General features: G+C 41.2%; 1 protein-coding gene across 1 annotated transcript in view; it reads left to right on the top strand.

Annotated features, from left to right (window-relative positions):
- tmx3b (thioredoxin related transmembrane protein 3b) overlaps positions 1-14,737 on the top strand; it is a 36,909-nt gene extending 22,172 nt beyond the window's left edge. Inside the window, exons 13-16 of the mRNA XM_083936463.1 lie at positions 181-237; positions 3,748-3,877; positions 5,776-5,844; positions 11,203-14,737. Coding sequence (XP_083792589.1) covers positions 181-237; positions 3,748-3,877; positions 5,776-5,844; positions 11,203-11,472 — 526 coding nt within the window. The 3' untranslated portion in view covers positions 11,473-14,737. The remainder of the gene's footprint in view (positions 1-180; positions 238-3,747; positions 3,878-5,775; positions 5,845-11,202) is intronic.
- The last annotated feature ends 1,903 nt before the right edge of the window (positions 14,738-16,640 follow it).

Genomic DNA, 16,640 nt, shown 5'->3' with positions numbered 1-16,640 from the left:
AAAACATGCAATTCCATTCAATGCGTTTGTCATATCTGTGCAGGAAAGTTGGCGTCCCAGTTTTATGCAGTCCACTGAGACAGGAGAAGAGAAAAAAAATGCTCATTTTGTTCTTTTGTGTGTTATGTTTGATGTACTGTTTAATTTTCTCATGACACTGATTTGTCTTGCATCTTCCAGAGACTTCCAGTTTGGCCACATGGACGGGAATGACTACATTAACAGCCTTATTATGGGGTGAGTGTCCCAAATCCAACCTACCTCTCTCTCTCTCATCATGTCATCCTCCTCTTACTCTGCCTCATATTACCTTCTGTCAGCTCCTTATCCAGGTCTGGACTGACTTGTAATGCCAGCCTCTGCCATTAAAGATGCTCTCTTGTGGAGAAGTCAATTACACAGACAGACTGTCATTTCTTTTTTAGTGCACTTGGAAATCCCCCCCCCCCCCCCCCCTCAGACAGACACACGCCTGCGAAAAGAGCACACAAGCTCTTGCAAATCTGCTTGCAAGAGTGCATGATACGAAGAGGAATATATGAGGAATTTACGGATAAGGCCATGCACGGATTAAATCTATAGCGTTCATGTGTTTTTAATGGTCAAAGAGCAGTGTTAATGATGCAGAGAGGCCTACTGCAGGAGCTTTCTGCACCGGGGCCGACTGTCAGTGTGTCATGCTCGGGAGAGGCCCCCGCGACTGACATCCCACACTTTTAATTAGACAGAACCTCGCTAGTGTTACAGGCCATCAGGGCTGAAGCAGTCAGTGGGTCTGTTTTTGTATCTACCAACGTACAGTGTCTAATTACGTGTGTTTGTGTGAGAAACTCCGAGCGTAATAGGCCGCTGCAGGATGTTATTTTAATTTGAGCATCTTATTGTTTGTATGAGATTATAGAAGACATGGTCTCTAAAGTCCTGTGTAATTAAAAGTGTGTCAGTAGTACAGCAGAAGTCATATTGGAAAGATGACGACGTTCAAACAATAGACTCCTGGTACGTGGTTGATATTAGACAGGAAGTGTTTATATTTAAGTATAAAAGAGGTGATTAGCCTTCCTTAATTTGTATGAGTAGATACAGTATGTATTCACTGGGTTTTACGGGACTTTGGCCGCTGTAGCTAGGGATTAATTGCCCTCCTTTTGAGGAATGAAATCCTGGCCTGTCAATGTCCACTAATTCTCTCCCTTGGGAGAGCCATGGAAATAAATCTGATGGCTTTTCATGCCTCGTTCTGTCATCACAGCGATTACTGTGTTCTGGCAGCGGCCTGTCTGGCGTAAGGCTTCCCCCTGCTTTCACCAGAGAAACATAGACGCACATGAATACACACACATACAACATGAGCACCACTCCTACCCCGAGGCTTCCTTTTTCTTTTTTAAACGTGGGATTATAGCTAACCGCTAATAGGGAATACGTTCTAGGCTTTGAAAAAGAGACGTGAGGTGCCTGAAAAGGGTGTGAAAAGAAATTGATTTCATTTTTTTGGACTAAAGATGGTTTTTGAGAAACTTCAAATAAATATATGGTACGCTGTATATCATGGATGCCATTTCCAAGTGTGCCAATGGCAAGTCTCAGCTCACACACAAATAGAGTTGATTTCCAATTAAGTTCTACGATTTTACAGTTTTTAATGATTTTTTTTCCCCGACAAATACCAGTTTGTTTGTTTGTTTTAAAGGGGCAGATTGATTTCAGCCAGGTTGTATGTCCCCAAGCGTCCAAAATGTGTCTTTCCTGGACTCACTGTGATAGTAATTATCTCAGTTTACAGTTAGGTTTGTTAATTAAGACCTCGTGCATTAATTAAAGCTCAAGAAATGCCTCTGGTAACAGAAAGTGAGAAGAAAACTTGGGGAAGACATACTAATGAACTGCTGATAATGAGCTAGAGTCCCACTGAGTAAGTTTAAAAAAAAAAACAGAACTCCACTAAGGTGTTTATGTTTTCGCCTCAGTTTCTCTGTTTGTTTGTTGATCAGCCAAATTAAAGGAAAACTACTGGCCCAATTTCTATGAAACTTGGTTGTTTTTGACCAATTTACTGCATCATGTCCTGCCTGATTTTTTTTATGTTATATGACATTTTATTTTGTAATGTTTGGTATGGAGCTCTTTTAAAATACATGTTTATGTTGAAATAAGTATACCTGTACAAGTAGCTACAGTATATCTCCCTTTGTGCAAGTTTGCCCTCTTATGGACATAATGTGCAAAAATAGATATTTGAATATTAAAACATATGTGTTCTTTTTCCTATTAAACAACAAAGACAGAACAAAATAATAATACTAATAATAATAGTACGTTTTAAATCAAGAAGAAATAAATATAAGATAAAAGGTCTCTTTAAAAAAAGTTGTGTTCATGTTTGTGTTATTTTAGGAGGATGTCATTTTAATATTCCTCCTCCATAGTAAATGCATAGCATGAGAGTGATGTCATATGACTCTGTAAGAAGGCAAATAATCATATTTTCCATAAATGTTGAACTGTTCTTTAGGCACTTCTTTTTTTTTTCTTAAATGAATCATTCTTAAACCACACATATGAGAGTTGTATTACATTTCTCGTCTAACAATAAGTAAGTGTATTTATTAAAATGTAAAACTATTAATAATCTAAATAAACATGAACACATATACATAATGAAAAAAGGAATTAGCCCTAATTATACAGACTGTGAAGCCGTTTTTGGCAGCGGAAAGGGAAATGACTTAAATGTGTGTTTTCTGCCAGCTCTAATTCTACAGAGTACAGTATATGACCCCTCATTATGGGCCGCAAACCCCCGGTAGTCTCTGCTCACAGAGGTGGATAGGCTAATCCATATTTATTTTAAATGGGTGCCATCTGTTGGAGTAGGCTGGATGTCAGATGGACTACACACTCCATGTGTGTCTGCGTGTACATGTGATTGCAGTTCTCAGCTGGACAGAGTAGTGAGGCGTTGACAACTCTACCGCACAAGCACATTTGTGTGTGTGTGTTTGAATTCCTGGTCTCAGCTGGGTGGTGGATTGGGACAGTGATGGATACGTGTGTGCAATTTCTTGCCGCGTTGAGTAACACTGCAGGGATGTGAGGTGGCAGTGCCGTGATGGACTGTATGTGTATGTGTACGTGTGTATGTGTGTGTCTAATCACTAAGATACTTTATCTAAGCCTGGGTTTGGTGCTGTGCGAGACGTGCGATAGAGGGATCGCCTTGTTTATATGACCTTGTTCGTTATCTCGCTGAGTTCTGTAATTCCTCCGCTGAAATAAGTGGGCTGGAGAGCGTGCAGCATCTATGTCTCTGGCGCTGGACTGCTGGGCTTCTTTGTATAGGTTTTCTCGGCGTGGATACAGACTTTCTTTCTTTTGAACTCTCTGCGATTCACTTGTCAGCTGTAATTTGTAAAGGTCTCTTTAAATGTGACTGGCACAGACCCATAAAGCCCCTGAGTTGCACACTGTATGCATAAAAGATAGAAGAAATGCCACTCTGAAATAGGCCATGCCGCATCTCCTTTTTTCCTCAGACGGAAAAAATCCCCTTTGAAATAATGCCCATGGGAAAAGTTAGGTTGCTCCAAAGTACAAAGGGTTTGTTTATCTTGCTATTTTGTTCTTTGTTACAATTTGTTCTTAAAGAAAACCACAATTTGCTCCCGATCTAATGATGCACTTTGAAAATGGCAGTCCAGGTGCTGAGGTCAAGAAGATTAAAAATCTGTTTCCTGTTTTTCTCAGGGAAGTGACAGTGCCATCCGTTATCATCCTCAACACATCCAACGAGCAGTACTTCCTGCCCAGTGAGCCGATTGAGACCACGGAGCAGCTGGTCCAATTCATCACCGGTGTTTTGAACGGTTCTGCACAGGTCCAAATCTTCTCCTCTTCCCTCCCTCCTCTCCCTCTCCTGCTTCCTGTTTATACATTCAGCTCAGTGTAGCCTTTTCCCCCTCCCATCCCCTTGTGTTGTACCATTGTAATCACACCAGTAGTCTTCATTAATCAACTATGTTGCCTTGCATTTTTAAGTCTTCCCTGGAAAATATTTTCAGCAGATGAGGTATTTTTGCAATCTCCCTTTTGCATGTTTAGATTTCATATTGCTGTCCTGAATCCTGAATGGATTATCGACAATAATTTCTTTTACAAGTCAAACGGTGAGATTACTACATGACTCTGTATTAGAGTGTGCACACTAATCTGGAAGAGAAACGCCAAAGCCTCGGCTCTGCACTACACTAAAGTCACCAGATGTATGAAACCATAAGCCAAACAGCCAGAGGTCCTGTCCTCCCTTTTTTTTTTTTTTTTCTCTCCATGAGAGTTCTGGGCTATTTTTTGCTGGGCAAAACAAACCACCTCTCACCAAATAAGCAGCAACAGAAACCTCCATGTTTCTGCAGTATAGCTGCAGCCAAAGCCTGGACAGTTTCAGCGTCAGCCTCACGATGTGTCATGAGTTGTCTCAAGGCTGGCTCTCATTTCATGCAGAAATATGCAGAGTAATGTGCGTTGAAAGCAATAATTCTATTTAAGTTATTGCAGATGATAGTGCAAAAACACTAATAGTTGCTGTTGGTTAGAAAGGTTGTTTTTCTTCTTATATTTTTTTCCTTTTTCGGGGGTTTGGAGAGCGGATTTTCTCCCCATGGCATGAATAAAATTCTTGATTTTTTTAGTGTTTTTCATAAAAAGCATGACCGTTAAAGGGGACCTATTGTGCTGTCGCTTCTTTTCTGACATACCTATAATGTTACAATATCAGATGTTCACATTAAACATATCCAAAGTTTCAAATAATGAGGTATACTGTATGTTAGGGGTGTAAATCAGGATATGATATTATAATAATTCTTTGGACAACAAAACGATATTTACTGATGTCACAAAGTCTGCCTTAATATAAATCTAATTAAATTGGGTTGGCTGTGAGCTGCAGACTGGGTTTTTTGGTGCTTCAAACAGGGTGAATACAGGTAAAGCAGCCGTGGCCAGTATGAAAAAAAGAATGTGTTTTTTGAACACCAAAGCCTGTAAACATGTTCTAGTAGAAACACAAAATACAAGTATGAACCTGAACATGAGCATGATTTGAGACCTTTAAAGAACACAGCCAACGCGTCTGTCCTCGGCTATGCTTCATTGGAGGTTAGAGTTGGCAGGCGTCTCCCCACTCACTGCTCTTGTAGCACATATGCTGACATCAGTCTCCGTCCTCTACCCTAAGAATCCCACAACATGCTTCCAAAAATGTTTGTAAAAACTTCTCAAACTACTTATGCAGTCCTCACGCAGCATGAGCATAAGTCTGTGCAACAGCTGTTTCCACAAAATCCTCCCGTGCCCACCTCCCGCCCCTTCACAGAACTCCTGCTCAGTCAGAGCTCACTAATTGGCCGTCCTGATGAATTAGTGCCAGGACAGATCACTCATTCGCCGCGCAGGTGCCGTTGCCAACAAACGAGAAGCAGACGGAGTAGAGCTGCTGGGCAGTGAACAAACTAGAGTCGCACTTCTGATCGTTTGTGCAGAGAAGCGGATAATTAACCAATATTTTAAATGTCTGGGATGTACTGACCAGATGACGGGATACCTGAGACTTGGATAACTCTGTGTGTTACTTTGTGAGTAAGATGAGAAGTTTTTACAAAATGATTCATAATTGTTTTGGTATTTACGGGTTGGCCTCCAAGGAATTGTAAAGAATTGGACAAGACTAGACACAGCAGCTCATCTGTCTCTATTAACTGATCTGTCCCCCTGCAGGCGTATGGAGGTGACGGCTTCATTCAGAGGATCAAACGTGTGGCTTTTGATGCCAAATCCACCATTATGGTAAGTTGGTGGGAGTTCACTGAAAGCTGCTTCATTTAAATAGTCAGAATATTTCCCAAGCACAATGTTGTTGATGTTCACAATGCTCAAATGTGTCGAATTAATAAATTGTTCAAAATAAATAATAAAGTAATTAGCACAATAAGTGTGCTGAATTGGTTGAAGATTTAGGTCACACATTTTAAAAAGATAATTTTCCACGTCTTTTCTTTTTTTTGTAAAGCAGATCGAGGTGCTATATAAAGACTGTGAAAACATAAAAACACTCACCGTCACAACTTTACTATAAATAGGTCGAAAGTGCTGTTTCAGTGCAGTTACAGTCTTTCTCCGACTGCAGTGGTGGTGCAGAGACACCGAGAGCGTAGATGCAGAATAATACCTGGAAACACTGACAAATCAGAGCAGACTGGGCTTTTCCAGGAGGAGGACTTGAAGAGACAGGGGCTCAAAGGGAGCGTTTCAGACAGAGGGTGAATACAGGTTTATTCAGACAATAAGAGAAAAACAATGTATTTTTGAACATTAAAGCAAATAAACATGTTCTAGTAGAAACACAAAATGCAAGTATGAACCTGAACATGAGCATAAGAAGGGTCCTTTAGTATGGAGTTGTGAGGAACAAGATTGGGATGATAATTCGTCCGTGACCTCTCGCACTGCAGATGATCATTTGTCCATCGTTCACATAAACCACCATTTAAAAGACCTGAAAACCTGCACCGAGTTCATTAATACTGTAAAACCCATGCCCAAGTGCCCTGCTCTTTCCCTGTGGGAGAAAAACAACATTCACACAACAAGACAGGGAGTTCAAGTGAGAATATGCAATGCAAGCGGTAAACACGGTATGTGGAAAGAGAAACCGGCAGCAGCACCAGCAGGAACAGGAGGAGGTGGTGAAGGAGTAAACAGGGTCAGGAGGCTGAACTTGCTTTCCCCTCCCACTTTTACTCTAACTAGTTGGTTCTGTAAGGGTAACGGGTGCTTATTTTACCCCGGGTGAGATTGGAATGTAAATACAGCTGTGTTGTAATGTTCCAGTTGTACTGTAACCACAGTGAAAGATCAACGCTGTTCTTAGAGAGATGTAGAGAACTCCAAAAGGGAATTCATGGATTTTTTTCAGGAATGTTATTCAGGTATAGTCAGGACTGGAAGTTAACCTTGAGGTAAGAAGAAAGGCTTGTAGAATCACTTTTTATTTGAAGGTTTACCATTTTAGCTGTCAGGTCTGGTTTGACAGTTCTAAATCAGTGGGAGAATAAAACCTGCCAGAAATACAAAAAAAACAATAACAACAATTCTTTCTTTGGGCCGTGTAAGAACAAAGTGTGTAGTATTTTATTTGTTTCTCATTAGTAACGGCACAAACCTAGAATCTGTGAGTGAAAGGCTTATTTAACGACTGTAAGAAAAAGGAAAAGCAATTTTCTTCTTGCTTGCCTAAATTTAGCGAGCCGTATGCTTCACCACGGCTAGTCTTGCTTACGCTGACATGATATGATACGAGGCAGATAGGCAGCAGCCATCACCTTGCCCCCGGAGAGCCCATCTAAATGCACGTCTGACAGGAGCACGGGGAACCAGCCACATTAGGCCCAATGACTCATAGCCAGCTGTGTTAGCAAAGCATACCCATCTCTACCTCATCTAGCATCACACAGCACCGGCAATTACCATCCCTCTTCCTGTGGCAGTGACTGGAGGGAGCATGAATATTTCTCAGCTCAGTGGCTGACAGAAGTTGTGACCGACTACTCCCTGCTAGGTACATTGTCTCTGATGTATCCTGCTATATTAAGGCCAAATGACTCATTTGTCACCGAGATCATTTAAAGAAGAAGTTCTCCTTCAGTGACTCAGGCATTGTTGTGCCCGCAGGGATCGTGTTTTGCAGGAGTGGAGTAGTACGTGTCACAAAAATGTTCCAATTTTACATGCAGGTTCAGGGCATGGATGTGAAGGAAGTTTTGGAGGGATCAATGCACTGACACTTACATTTACCAAAATGTGCCGTTTTCTGTCAGTTAGAGGCCTTGGAGAGTCTGCCACAAAATATATTTGATCTACAATCTACAGGTAGTAAATGAAGTGGAACTGAAAAATAAACTGAGAAAGAAAAGTTTAACTGCAGCATTGCAAGAAAAATTAAGTTGTAAATCACTCTCAAAAAACATGACGGCATGTGTGTGCATGCAGCCTTTTGCACACATACTGTTTAGTTTAGCGAGGGGTGGTGCCTGTGTAGAGCAGGCAGGAGGCAGGACATGGATATGGATTACAGAGCGCTCGCATAGCCTGGTTTGTTATTTGGCCATGAATTACCTTTTGGTCTCTTGTCGTTCCTTGAATTTGTCTGATTTCGAGATCGGCCCAATGAGGACAGAAGTTCCTGAATCTCTTCATCGCTCCATTTAAACATTGTCGCTGGTGACTTTGTGAATGTTTGTTTTTCTTCCTGTTTTGCACAAGCCCACACCACAGCGACTTCCTCATCTAATCTTCAACCGTTTATCCGGGGTCAGGTCGCGGGGGCAGCAGCTTTGGCAGGGGACCCCAAACTTCCCTTTCCCGGGCCACATTAACCAGCTCTAACTGGGGGATCCCGAGGCGATCGATGGTTGAGTGTGGAGATGGTTGATCCAATACGGAAGTGCCAAAAACTGCAGTTTTCCGAGTGTCCACTAGGCGTAGTTTGCATAATAGAGCAGTTTCTCATTGACCCCCATGTTAAACAGGCCGTTTTCACAGCATAATTAAACCTGTTAAACATACAGACATTCTAGTCTGTATGTTTAGGTCATATATCCATGACAACACTGAGGGGGTTGGATTTTTTTTTGTACCAGGCTAGTTTTTTATTTTATTGGAGGTTAAAGTTTATGAACAGTTAGTTAGCCCCTGGCCCACACTTCTCCTTGGAGGTAAATGTCAGCCAGATGGACGTATCTCCCTCCCCACATCGTCACATACATGCCTTTTTTGTTAAGAGGAAATGAGGCGGAGTCAAAGTCAAGATGGCGACTCCCGTAGGCGAGGACGATTGGATCAAGTTGAGAGAACGGAACCCGACTGATATGATACGTCCATTTTTCATACAGTCATGGTTTTGCATGATAACCACATGATAGAAACATCATCATTGTGTGCACAATGACCTGCTCTATTCACGCAGGAGCTCAATCGGACATTACACAGATATATATAACACGTGACATTTGCGTTCTTCTGTCTGGTAATCTGTAGAAAATTTCAGGTCTGCAGTGCAAGTGTGAAAAGGGCTTATGTGTTTCAGTTTGTTTGCGCACATCAGTGTGTAGTCATGGGAGTTGAGCCTATTATAGGAAGCCAGAAAAGGAACAGAAAATATTTTCAGACAGACTTGTGTGTAAAGGTGGACCGTTACTTGTGTTTGAAGTTTGACATTTCTTTCTTTATTTCAGTTCACAATCTGAAAAGTACAAGAAACCCAAAGGATTATAGATAAAAGGGTAAAAACTCTCCAATATTGCCATCAGTGTAAAACAAAACAAACAGGACGACACATTAAAAGATAGAAACAAACAGTATAATATAGTACAGACATCCTGAAGCTACATGACAGAAATGTAATTAATACTAAAATATTAAAGGCAGCGTCAGGTTCCTGCAAATGATTTGTGACCTGCCTTCTAAACACACTCTCAAACCTTAATGGCATAATGCAAATGAACGAATACATGAATGAATAAAACTGCAGCGTCTCCGCTTAAAACATGAAAAGCGTGTGTGCAATTTTCCTCAAAAATATTTTTGGGATCTGTAAATAGGAATTCATTCTACCTAATAGCTAATGAGAGGCTCTTTACTGTTATTATGCAAACACTGGCTGTGAGAGAGATGTAAACACTTTTCTTAAACGGACAGATACCCATTCCACATCGGTACTGTACTGTACTGGAGAAGAATGAAAGAAAGAGGTTCATCATTAGTGTGTTTGTAGTTTTTATGTGTGAATCGAGCCGGATTAACCCATTTGGTGGACCCTACTGAACCCCACTAGTGCATGCATCCTTTTTGCCTTTAAGTACACATCATGGACAGTGCACATGGCAGACTACACATCATGCACCTTTTTTGTGTTCTGCCAAGAGCCAGTACTGCTTTGCTGGAATACTACCCCTTACCCCAGTTTGTGGTTTCCATGTTAGTGGATTTCGGTCCGAGGGTGTGGATGGTGGATGATTTTGTTGTGTTGCTAAGTGACATATCGTTCGACCCACTTCATTTTCCGTTGACGCAGAAGTTGCGGTCGTGTTTACAATGTGTAGTTAAGTGAATATTCAGATGTAGGAGTTTCCTTTATTTCTCTAAAGTGACCAACAATAACCTCTACAGAGATCAGAGACGGTGGTTTCACACCAGACATATTTATACATATTTGAATTATGCAGAACTTTAAGTCTTAATATAATTTGAACGGGTGAGTTCTATAAAACCTCACCTCTCTTACAGTTGTCATGAATGGGGAAATTAGCTAAGGAGAAAAGATTGTTTTGTGCCAGGCTGTAAACATGTTTATTTCAGCTGTAAAGTTGGGCATTTTACCATGTGGGTCTATGGGGATTAACTCAGTTTTGGAGCCAGACTCGAGTGGCCGTTGGAGGAACTATAGTTCTTGGTACTTCCACATTTGCTTTCCCCAAAGCAATTTCAGTCAAAAGCAACTGGACTTGGTTATTTGACCAAGTCCTGTTGCTTTTGACTGAAATTGCTTTGGGGATAACGATGACCTGGACAAATGAGAATATTCACAGGCTTCCACATTTGCTTAATTTTCCAGCCCCAGAGGTTGCAGCTTGCTTCAGCCACATGAAGTTACTCTTGCTGGGATCCCCCTTCTGGCCCTCATCAATACTTATTCACTTGCTTTCTTCTGAGCAAGTTTGCAATTAATCAAATTACCACAAAGATAATAATCCGGCCCTGGCGTCCTGCTGGGCAGTTGCCCACTTTCCCCCCGTTGGTAATCCACACTTGAATAGAACAAGAAAAAAGGAGGTCTTGAAAGGGATTCTGAGTGATGTTGATGTTTGTAGATGGATTTTTTTTTTAAATTGTATTTATATGTTTATCAAGAGGATGGTGGCTTTAAGACAAGTGGAGAGCATAAGACTGAGTTTCTAATGCAAAATACTTAATTGTGAAAGAAAAGTCATATATCGTTCTACTTTCTGTCCTTTCTTGCTATTCTCATTTACTCCATTATTTCCCTCAACCCACTTGGATCTCGTTACTTTTGTCTCCATATTCTCCCTCCCACTACCCCTGCTTAGTCTTCTTTTAATCTTTTGCTGTCTCTCTTCCCCACATCAGTCGGTGTTTCGCAGCTCTCCGCTGCTGGGCTGCTTCCTGTTCGGCCTACCGCTGGGGGTAATTAGCCTGATGTGCTATGGCATCTGCACAGCTGAGTCGGATGATGGTTCGGATGACATAGATGCGCTCAAGAGGGAGGGCCTGACTGATGAAGAGGAGGAAGAGGAGGAGGAGAGGCAACACGCCGCTGAGCTGGAGGGCCCTGAAGAGGGCGAGAACGAGGAAGACGATGTTGGGGAGAAGGATCCTGAGGAGAAGAAAACCGATTAACAGAGGGGCTCCCACCGGATAGAGGATGATAGGCCTAGTCAAATGCAGTGACATGAAACTCAAAGACATATCAATGTATTACTATTCTGCTTCTTTGTCTTTCATATCACTTCCCCTCAAAGCCCCTCGAGCACAGACTGTTCCCCCATCTTTCTGTGTTAAAGGTCAGCTGCTCAGTGAAGCCACTGAGTCACGTTTCAGACAAACAGCTTTTTTAAATGACGGAGTGCGAACACATAATGTTCAAGAGAACGAGGGATGGCTGTGAACCAAACACACCGCTTATTTATTGTGATTTTGAACCAACCAGTGGTTTATTCAATGTAACGTGTGACCCTTTCTCTCATTGTTTTGTAACCACTTAAATTCCCCCATTATATCTTTTTTTTTTTGTCGTATCCCAATCTCTTCTATTTTTTATTCCAGTTTACTGTGATATCCCAAATCTTGCCTTCAGACTAAATACAACATTTTTTGAGATATTTTGTTCACCTCTACCCTGAACACAAAGTGTAGGCTTATCATGCATAGGGATTAGGGGTGTCACGATCATCGTATGAAAAGCAGGATCAGAAATTCACAAAAGAAACAGCGTAGCTTACTGGCCGGAAGCATGCAGCTAAAGAGTAACGTTAGCTTACCAGTTGCCTGCAGCTTCACTTCTCTGGACACCATGGCCACTGCTGCAGTGAGAAGAACATTTTGCCTTCCTGTTATATAAACAAACAATTAAGGGTAAAGAATGAGGTTCCTGATGGGACTTTGTGATGAGTTCAGGTGCCCCCCGTAAACTCTGAGAAACTCAAAATGTTGAGATAAAGTACCCCTCTGCCAAGTCGTGGCTCTTATTGTGGCATAGCCATCGATCGTGACCTTACGATCACCTTAACGATTCAAATGAAATTGGATGGATTTGGAGGATCGTGACACCCCCTGATAGTGATTGATGTGTTGAAAGCAAAGGAAGTGCCCGAGAAGGAAAATCTGCCATAAATGAATTGTGCTTTTTGTGTTGTACGTTAATGCCTGAAAATGTTTCTTCTTCTTTTAGAAGAGGTGCAAAGTGCCGAGACGGTCATGCATTTCAGCGTATTTCTTTAAGTGTCCGTTTATGAGGAGGCTTGATGAAAAGAGCTGGAATGTAAATGGTATCAGTCCGTCTGATCCTGGAATATGGCAAATGCATATATTTATTTTTTCATTTCATGACCAACCTGCTCAAAATTCCTATTATAGATGTGTTGCACCTGTGCAGCAGACACCCATAACATGCTTCAGTAGTTCCTGCAGCTTTTAACAACTCCTATTCCTCAGATAGACTGGCTCTGTCTGTTTCCATATTTCAATCTATCCTCCATCACTGGTTGCAATATTGAATTCAGAAGGCAGGTTGAAGTTTAAGTCCCAATGCACTGAGACTTACACTGAGCTTTAAAAAAAAAGCCAGTCTTCCACTACTTAGTTTCATCCCCTTTCTCTGTCATAAAACGTCCTATTGTAAGTTTTCTCAAGTAGAAATCCATCTATCTCCTGTTTTCATACCTCGTGACTTGCGTGTAATCGCTTCCATCAAGCAGGGGTCGTGGCTTCTTCTGAGTTAGTACATAAATAGAGCAAGTGTTCCTAAAATTTGCTACAGCCAAGTGTAATGCCGTTTATATGAAAGATGCACAATTGCGACAACATTGTTAGATTTGAGGCATGTTAAAGCACCTGAGAACATGTTTCATTATTATTATTTAGTGTAAATGTAATAGTTGTGACAAAAGAAAGAAAAAAAATAAAGGTCAAAACGTTAACACTCAAAAACCTAGGGTGAAATTTTGAGATTTGATTTACAGTGGTGTTTCCCTGGCAACAAAAGCACATTTTTCTTCAACTGTGAATTCTTACTCAATCATCTTTTTCCCAATGCAGCCCCACCCACTTCAAACATATGGGGAGAGCACAGAACAAACACAAATACTGTATTAAATCTTAACTAACCAGGATGGCAGATAAAAGTGACAACATGTTGGCAAGAGTTTGACATTTTGGGACTTTCGCTTATTCACTTTCTTCCCAAGCGTTAGATGAAAAAGCTGACTCATGGCTGAAGGGAAAATATGAAGCTGGTGCCAGAACACGTTGTTTTTACACATTCTCGTACGGATTAAACTAACAAGATATAACGTACATCAGTGGATGTTCTTTGAACACTGCCCTGCTAGCTGTTTCCCCCTGCTTCCAGTCCTCATGCTAAGCTAAGCTAATTGGCTGCATTTAACTCTCAGCAGGAATCCAGAATAAGCAAACTTTCCAATATATTAAACTATTCCTCTAGAGTGGATTATTATTCATCCGAAACACTCATGCCTTATATTTAACGTACAGAGCTGCAGAGTAATTATGAGTTTGAAATGAGCAATGAAAGGTTTTGAAACAGGTTTATTCTCGAGGGAACTTCCAACACACGGTGATGAATGAGCCTCGAGCTCATGCTTGACCTTGGGAGGAGTAGTCTGATAAATGCTGCGTTCCGTATCTAATACTTCCGTACTGCAGCTGCCCTTACAAAGTACGTACCCTTGCATGCATGCAAAATACTCTCATAACATTGTTCTTTGAACTTTGACCCTCTTGCTTACACATCTGTCGCAGTTCGTAGTACTTTCTCGGTGGCTCAGTCAATATGACGCATCTTCCGCTGTGCAGAGGATTGTGGGTCCGAATAGCCAGAAAAGCACGCTGGCTTGCAAACTGCAAAATGCGAACATATTTATCATTTTTCTGGCATATGAAATAGTATGTTAGTACGCCTATTGGAACACACCCAACAAACTCTTACACATCCAAACTTTTACTTGCTTTCAGTCACATCTCACGTACTGTAGTGGCAGCTGAGCCAACTCCATGACAACTGAGCAAACCACTAAGATACTAAGTGGACTCAAATGTTTTGAGCTGTTCATGCTATTGTGTCATCCTTCCTCCCTATTCTGTCACCCTTTCTTATTTTAAACAAAGTGTAACTGAGTAATAAGATTGTTTTTTCTTCATTTCATCGTGCTTCTGTAGCTCAGTGAATCTTGTCATTTGATGGACTTAGGCACCTCAACCTAAGCACACCGGTTGTTTTTCAAATGCAGAGGTTATCTGTGTCTTTACTGTGAATCTGCACTGAAGGAAACCGTGCCCTCGCCTTGCCTTCTGGTCTTTGTAGTTGCATTCTCACACTTTATTACAGGTTTGAAAGATTGAAATAAAGATTGTCCTCTTTTTTTTCTTTCTCGTTGACTGGCATCTGTTTTTCCATTTGATGTAATCTGTCCGTCTTCCGTTTAGACATCTATTGCTCCATCTTTCTCCAGTCATCACGAGTAGCCTGTTAATGTGTTTTTTCTTCTTTCTCTGCAGTATAATCCAAGGTAGAGGTGTCAACTCAATTATAGCAGATGTAATCAAATTTTTGGAGATCTACATATAACCGCGGCTCATTGCATTACTTGATGTGAAACTCATTTATTTCATTTCTATAGGGAATGGCAACGCTCAGAAGTCAAACTCGGGAGACGTGACTTTACATAATGAAAAAGCACAATGTCACGGCAGGCTTTCTGAAGTCCTGACCCTCACATGGTTAGAGAAAGAATTTTTTTTTTTTGTTGCTTTTAACAAGTTTGATAGGTTGTTTTTCAAGATAAAGGAGAATGTTCACTCTCCATTAGGTGTCATTTTGGGGATAAATTACCGCAAAGAGGGAGATAATATATTACTACATCAGAATCAGTGTCATTGAGTGGTGCTGATGCAAAAAGTAATTCAACGCTCAATTACCTCGCTATATATACTCTGAGAATGAGTTTCATCTCGTGGCAAATGAAGGCCGGCTGTCTCTATTCTTTAAGAGAACCAACAATCTTGCGCTCTATACAAGGGCAGTTAAACACTGCTGCTCATTCTGACGTCTGCCTCGTTTAAATGGCGTAATAAGGTGAGATGGTAATCTTCTCGCTTCTGACTCACACAGGCGGTGTTTAATGTTATGGGGTCGCATGAGGGGTCAAGGTAGAGAGATGTATGGTACAGTGGATGCTTCAAGCCTCTATTTCAGGGGTATTCTAAGCGCCGTTTGTGTCACTCAAGATGAGAAATGGCTGATTAGCTTTCCTCACCATGGAAACCAACCCACACAGCGAGTGTTTGCAGATCCCATTAGAAAAGCAGTGTTTTTTTACATTACGGCTGATAAATGGCGGTAGCTGCTAAAATCCATCTGTTTGCTGCCAGAAATACCTCATTGCCTAATCACACGAGCAATGTCGGCAAATTTGCCCTGTCTGAGATGTCACCTCCCCTCCACAAACGCCTCCTGTGTGCTTTTGCATCAGCAGCAGTAAGATAACTTACCGTAGCCCCTGTCAGACTATTTTTAGTGCTGTGCCTTCACGTCACCAGTTCAAATGGGTTTAATAGACGCTTGTCAGCTCGTCAGTCAATTGATGGGGCTCACTTGTTGCTGTTGTTTTGACCCGACATTTTGGAAAACCTTTCTTCAGGCTTGTGTGAAAATGACTGTGTGCAAAGATGCCCATCAAAGCTGAACGCAAATTCCTCAAACACACACACACACACATTTGTGTTTCCATCACTTCAGAGGACATAACATTGACTTACATTCATTTCCTTGGGACTTACTGTAATCCAAACCGCTGCTTGCATAACCCTAACCTTAAAATGTTGTGAGTCCCCACAATGTGTCTGTATAAACAGATTTATACACACGAACAGTAGGAAAGCTGAGAAAACCAACACAAGACTCAAACACACAGTTTCTGAAAGTGAAATTCTATAATTCTCAATTGCATTTAGAATTATTTCCATAAGAAAAACAAACAATAGACAGTTTTTTGGACAACTTTGGTTTTGATGCAGTGTTATGTAACCGCAAACTCTCCATTAGTGCTCCCCTGTGATTACACATGATTAAGGGTCACCACAAATCAACATAGCGTTCAATCACATCTGCAGATAGCATCTATTACCGTTCATCCATCCCCCCCGATTGTATGCTTAATGCTTTCCATTCTCTCATGGGACACATGGAGTCTACAATAAAAGCACAGATTTACTACTGTTGCTTAGATGCAATATTTACATCTCTGCCGCTGCTGTTACTGTGTGCTTGT

Source organism: Echiichthys vipera (assembly GCF_963691815.1).
Source record: "Echiichthys vipera genome assembly, chromosome: 21".
Classification (NCBI taxonomy): Eukaryota; Metazoa; Chordata; class Actinopteri; order Perciformes; family Trachinidae; genus Echiichthys; species Echiichthys vipera.
This window is presented reverse-complemented; position numbering and strand designations above follow the sequence as displayed.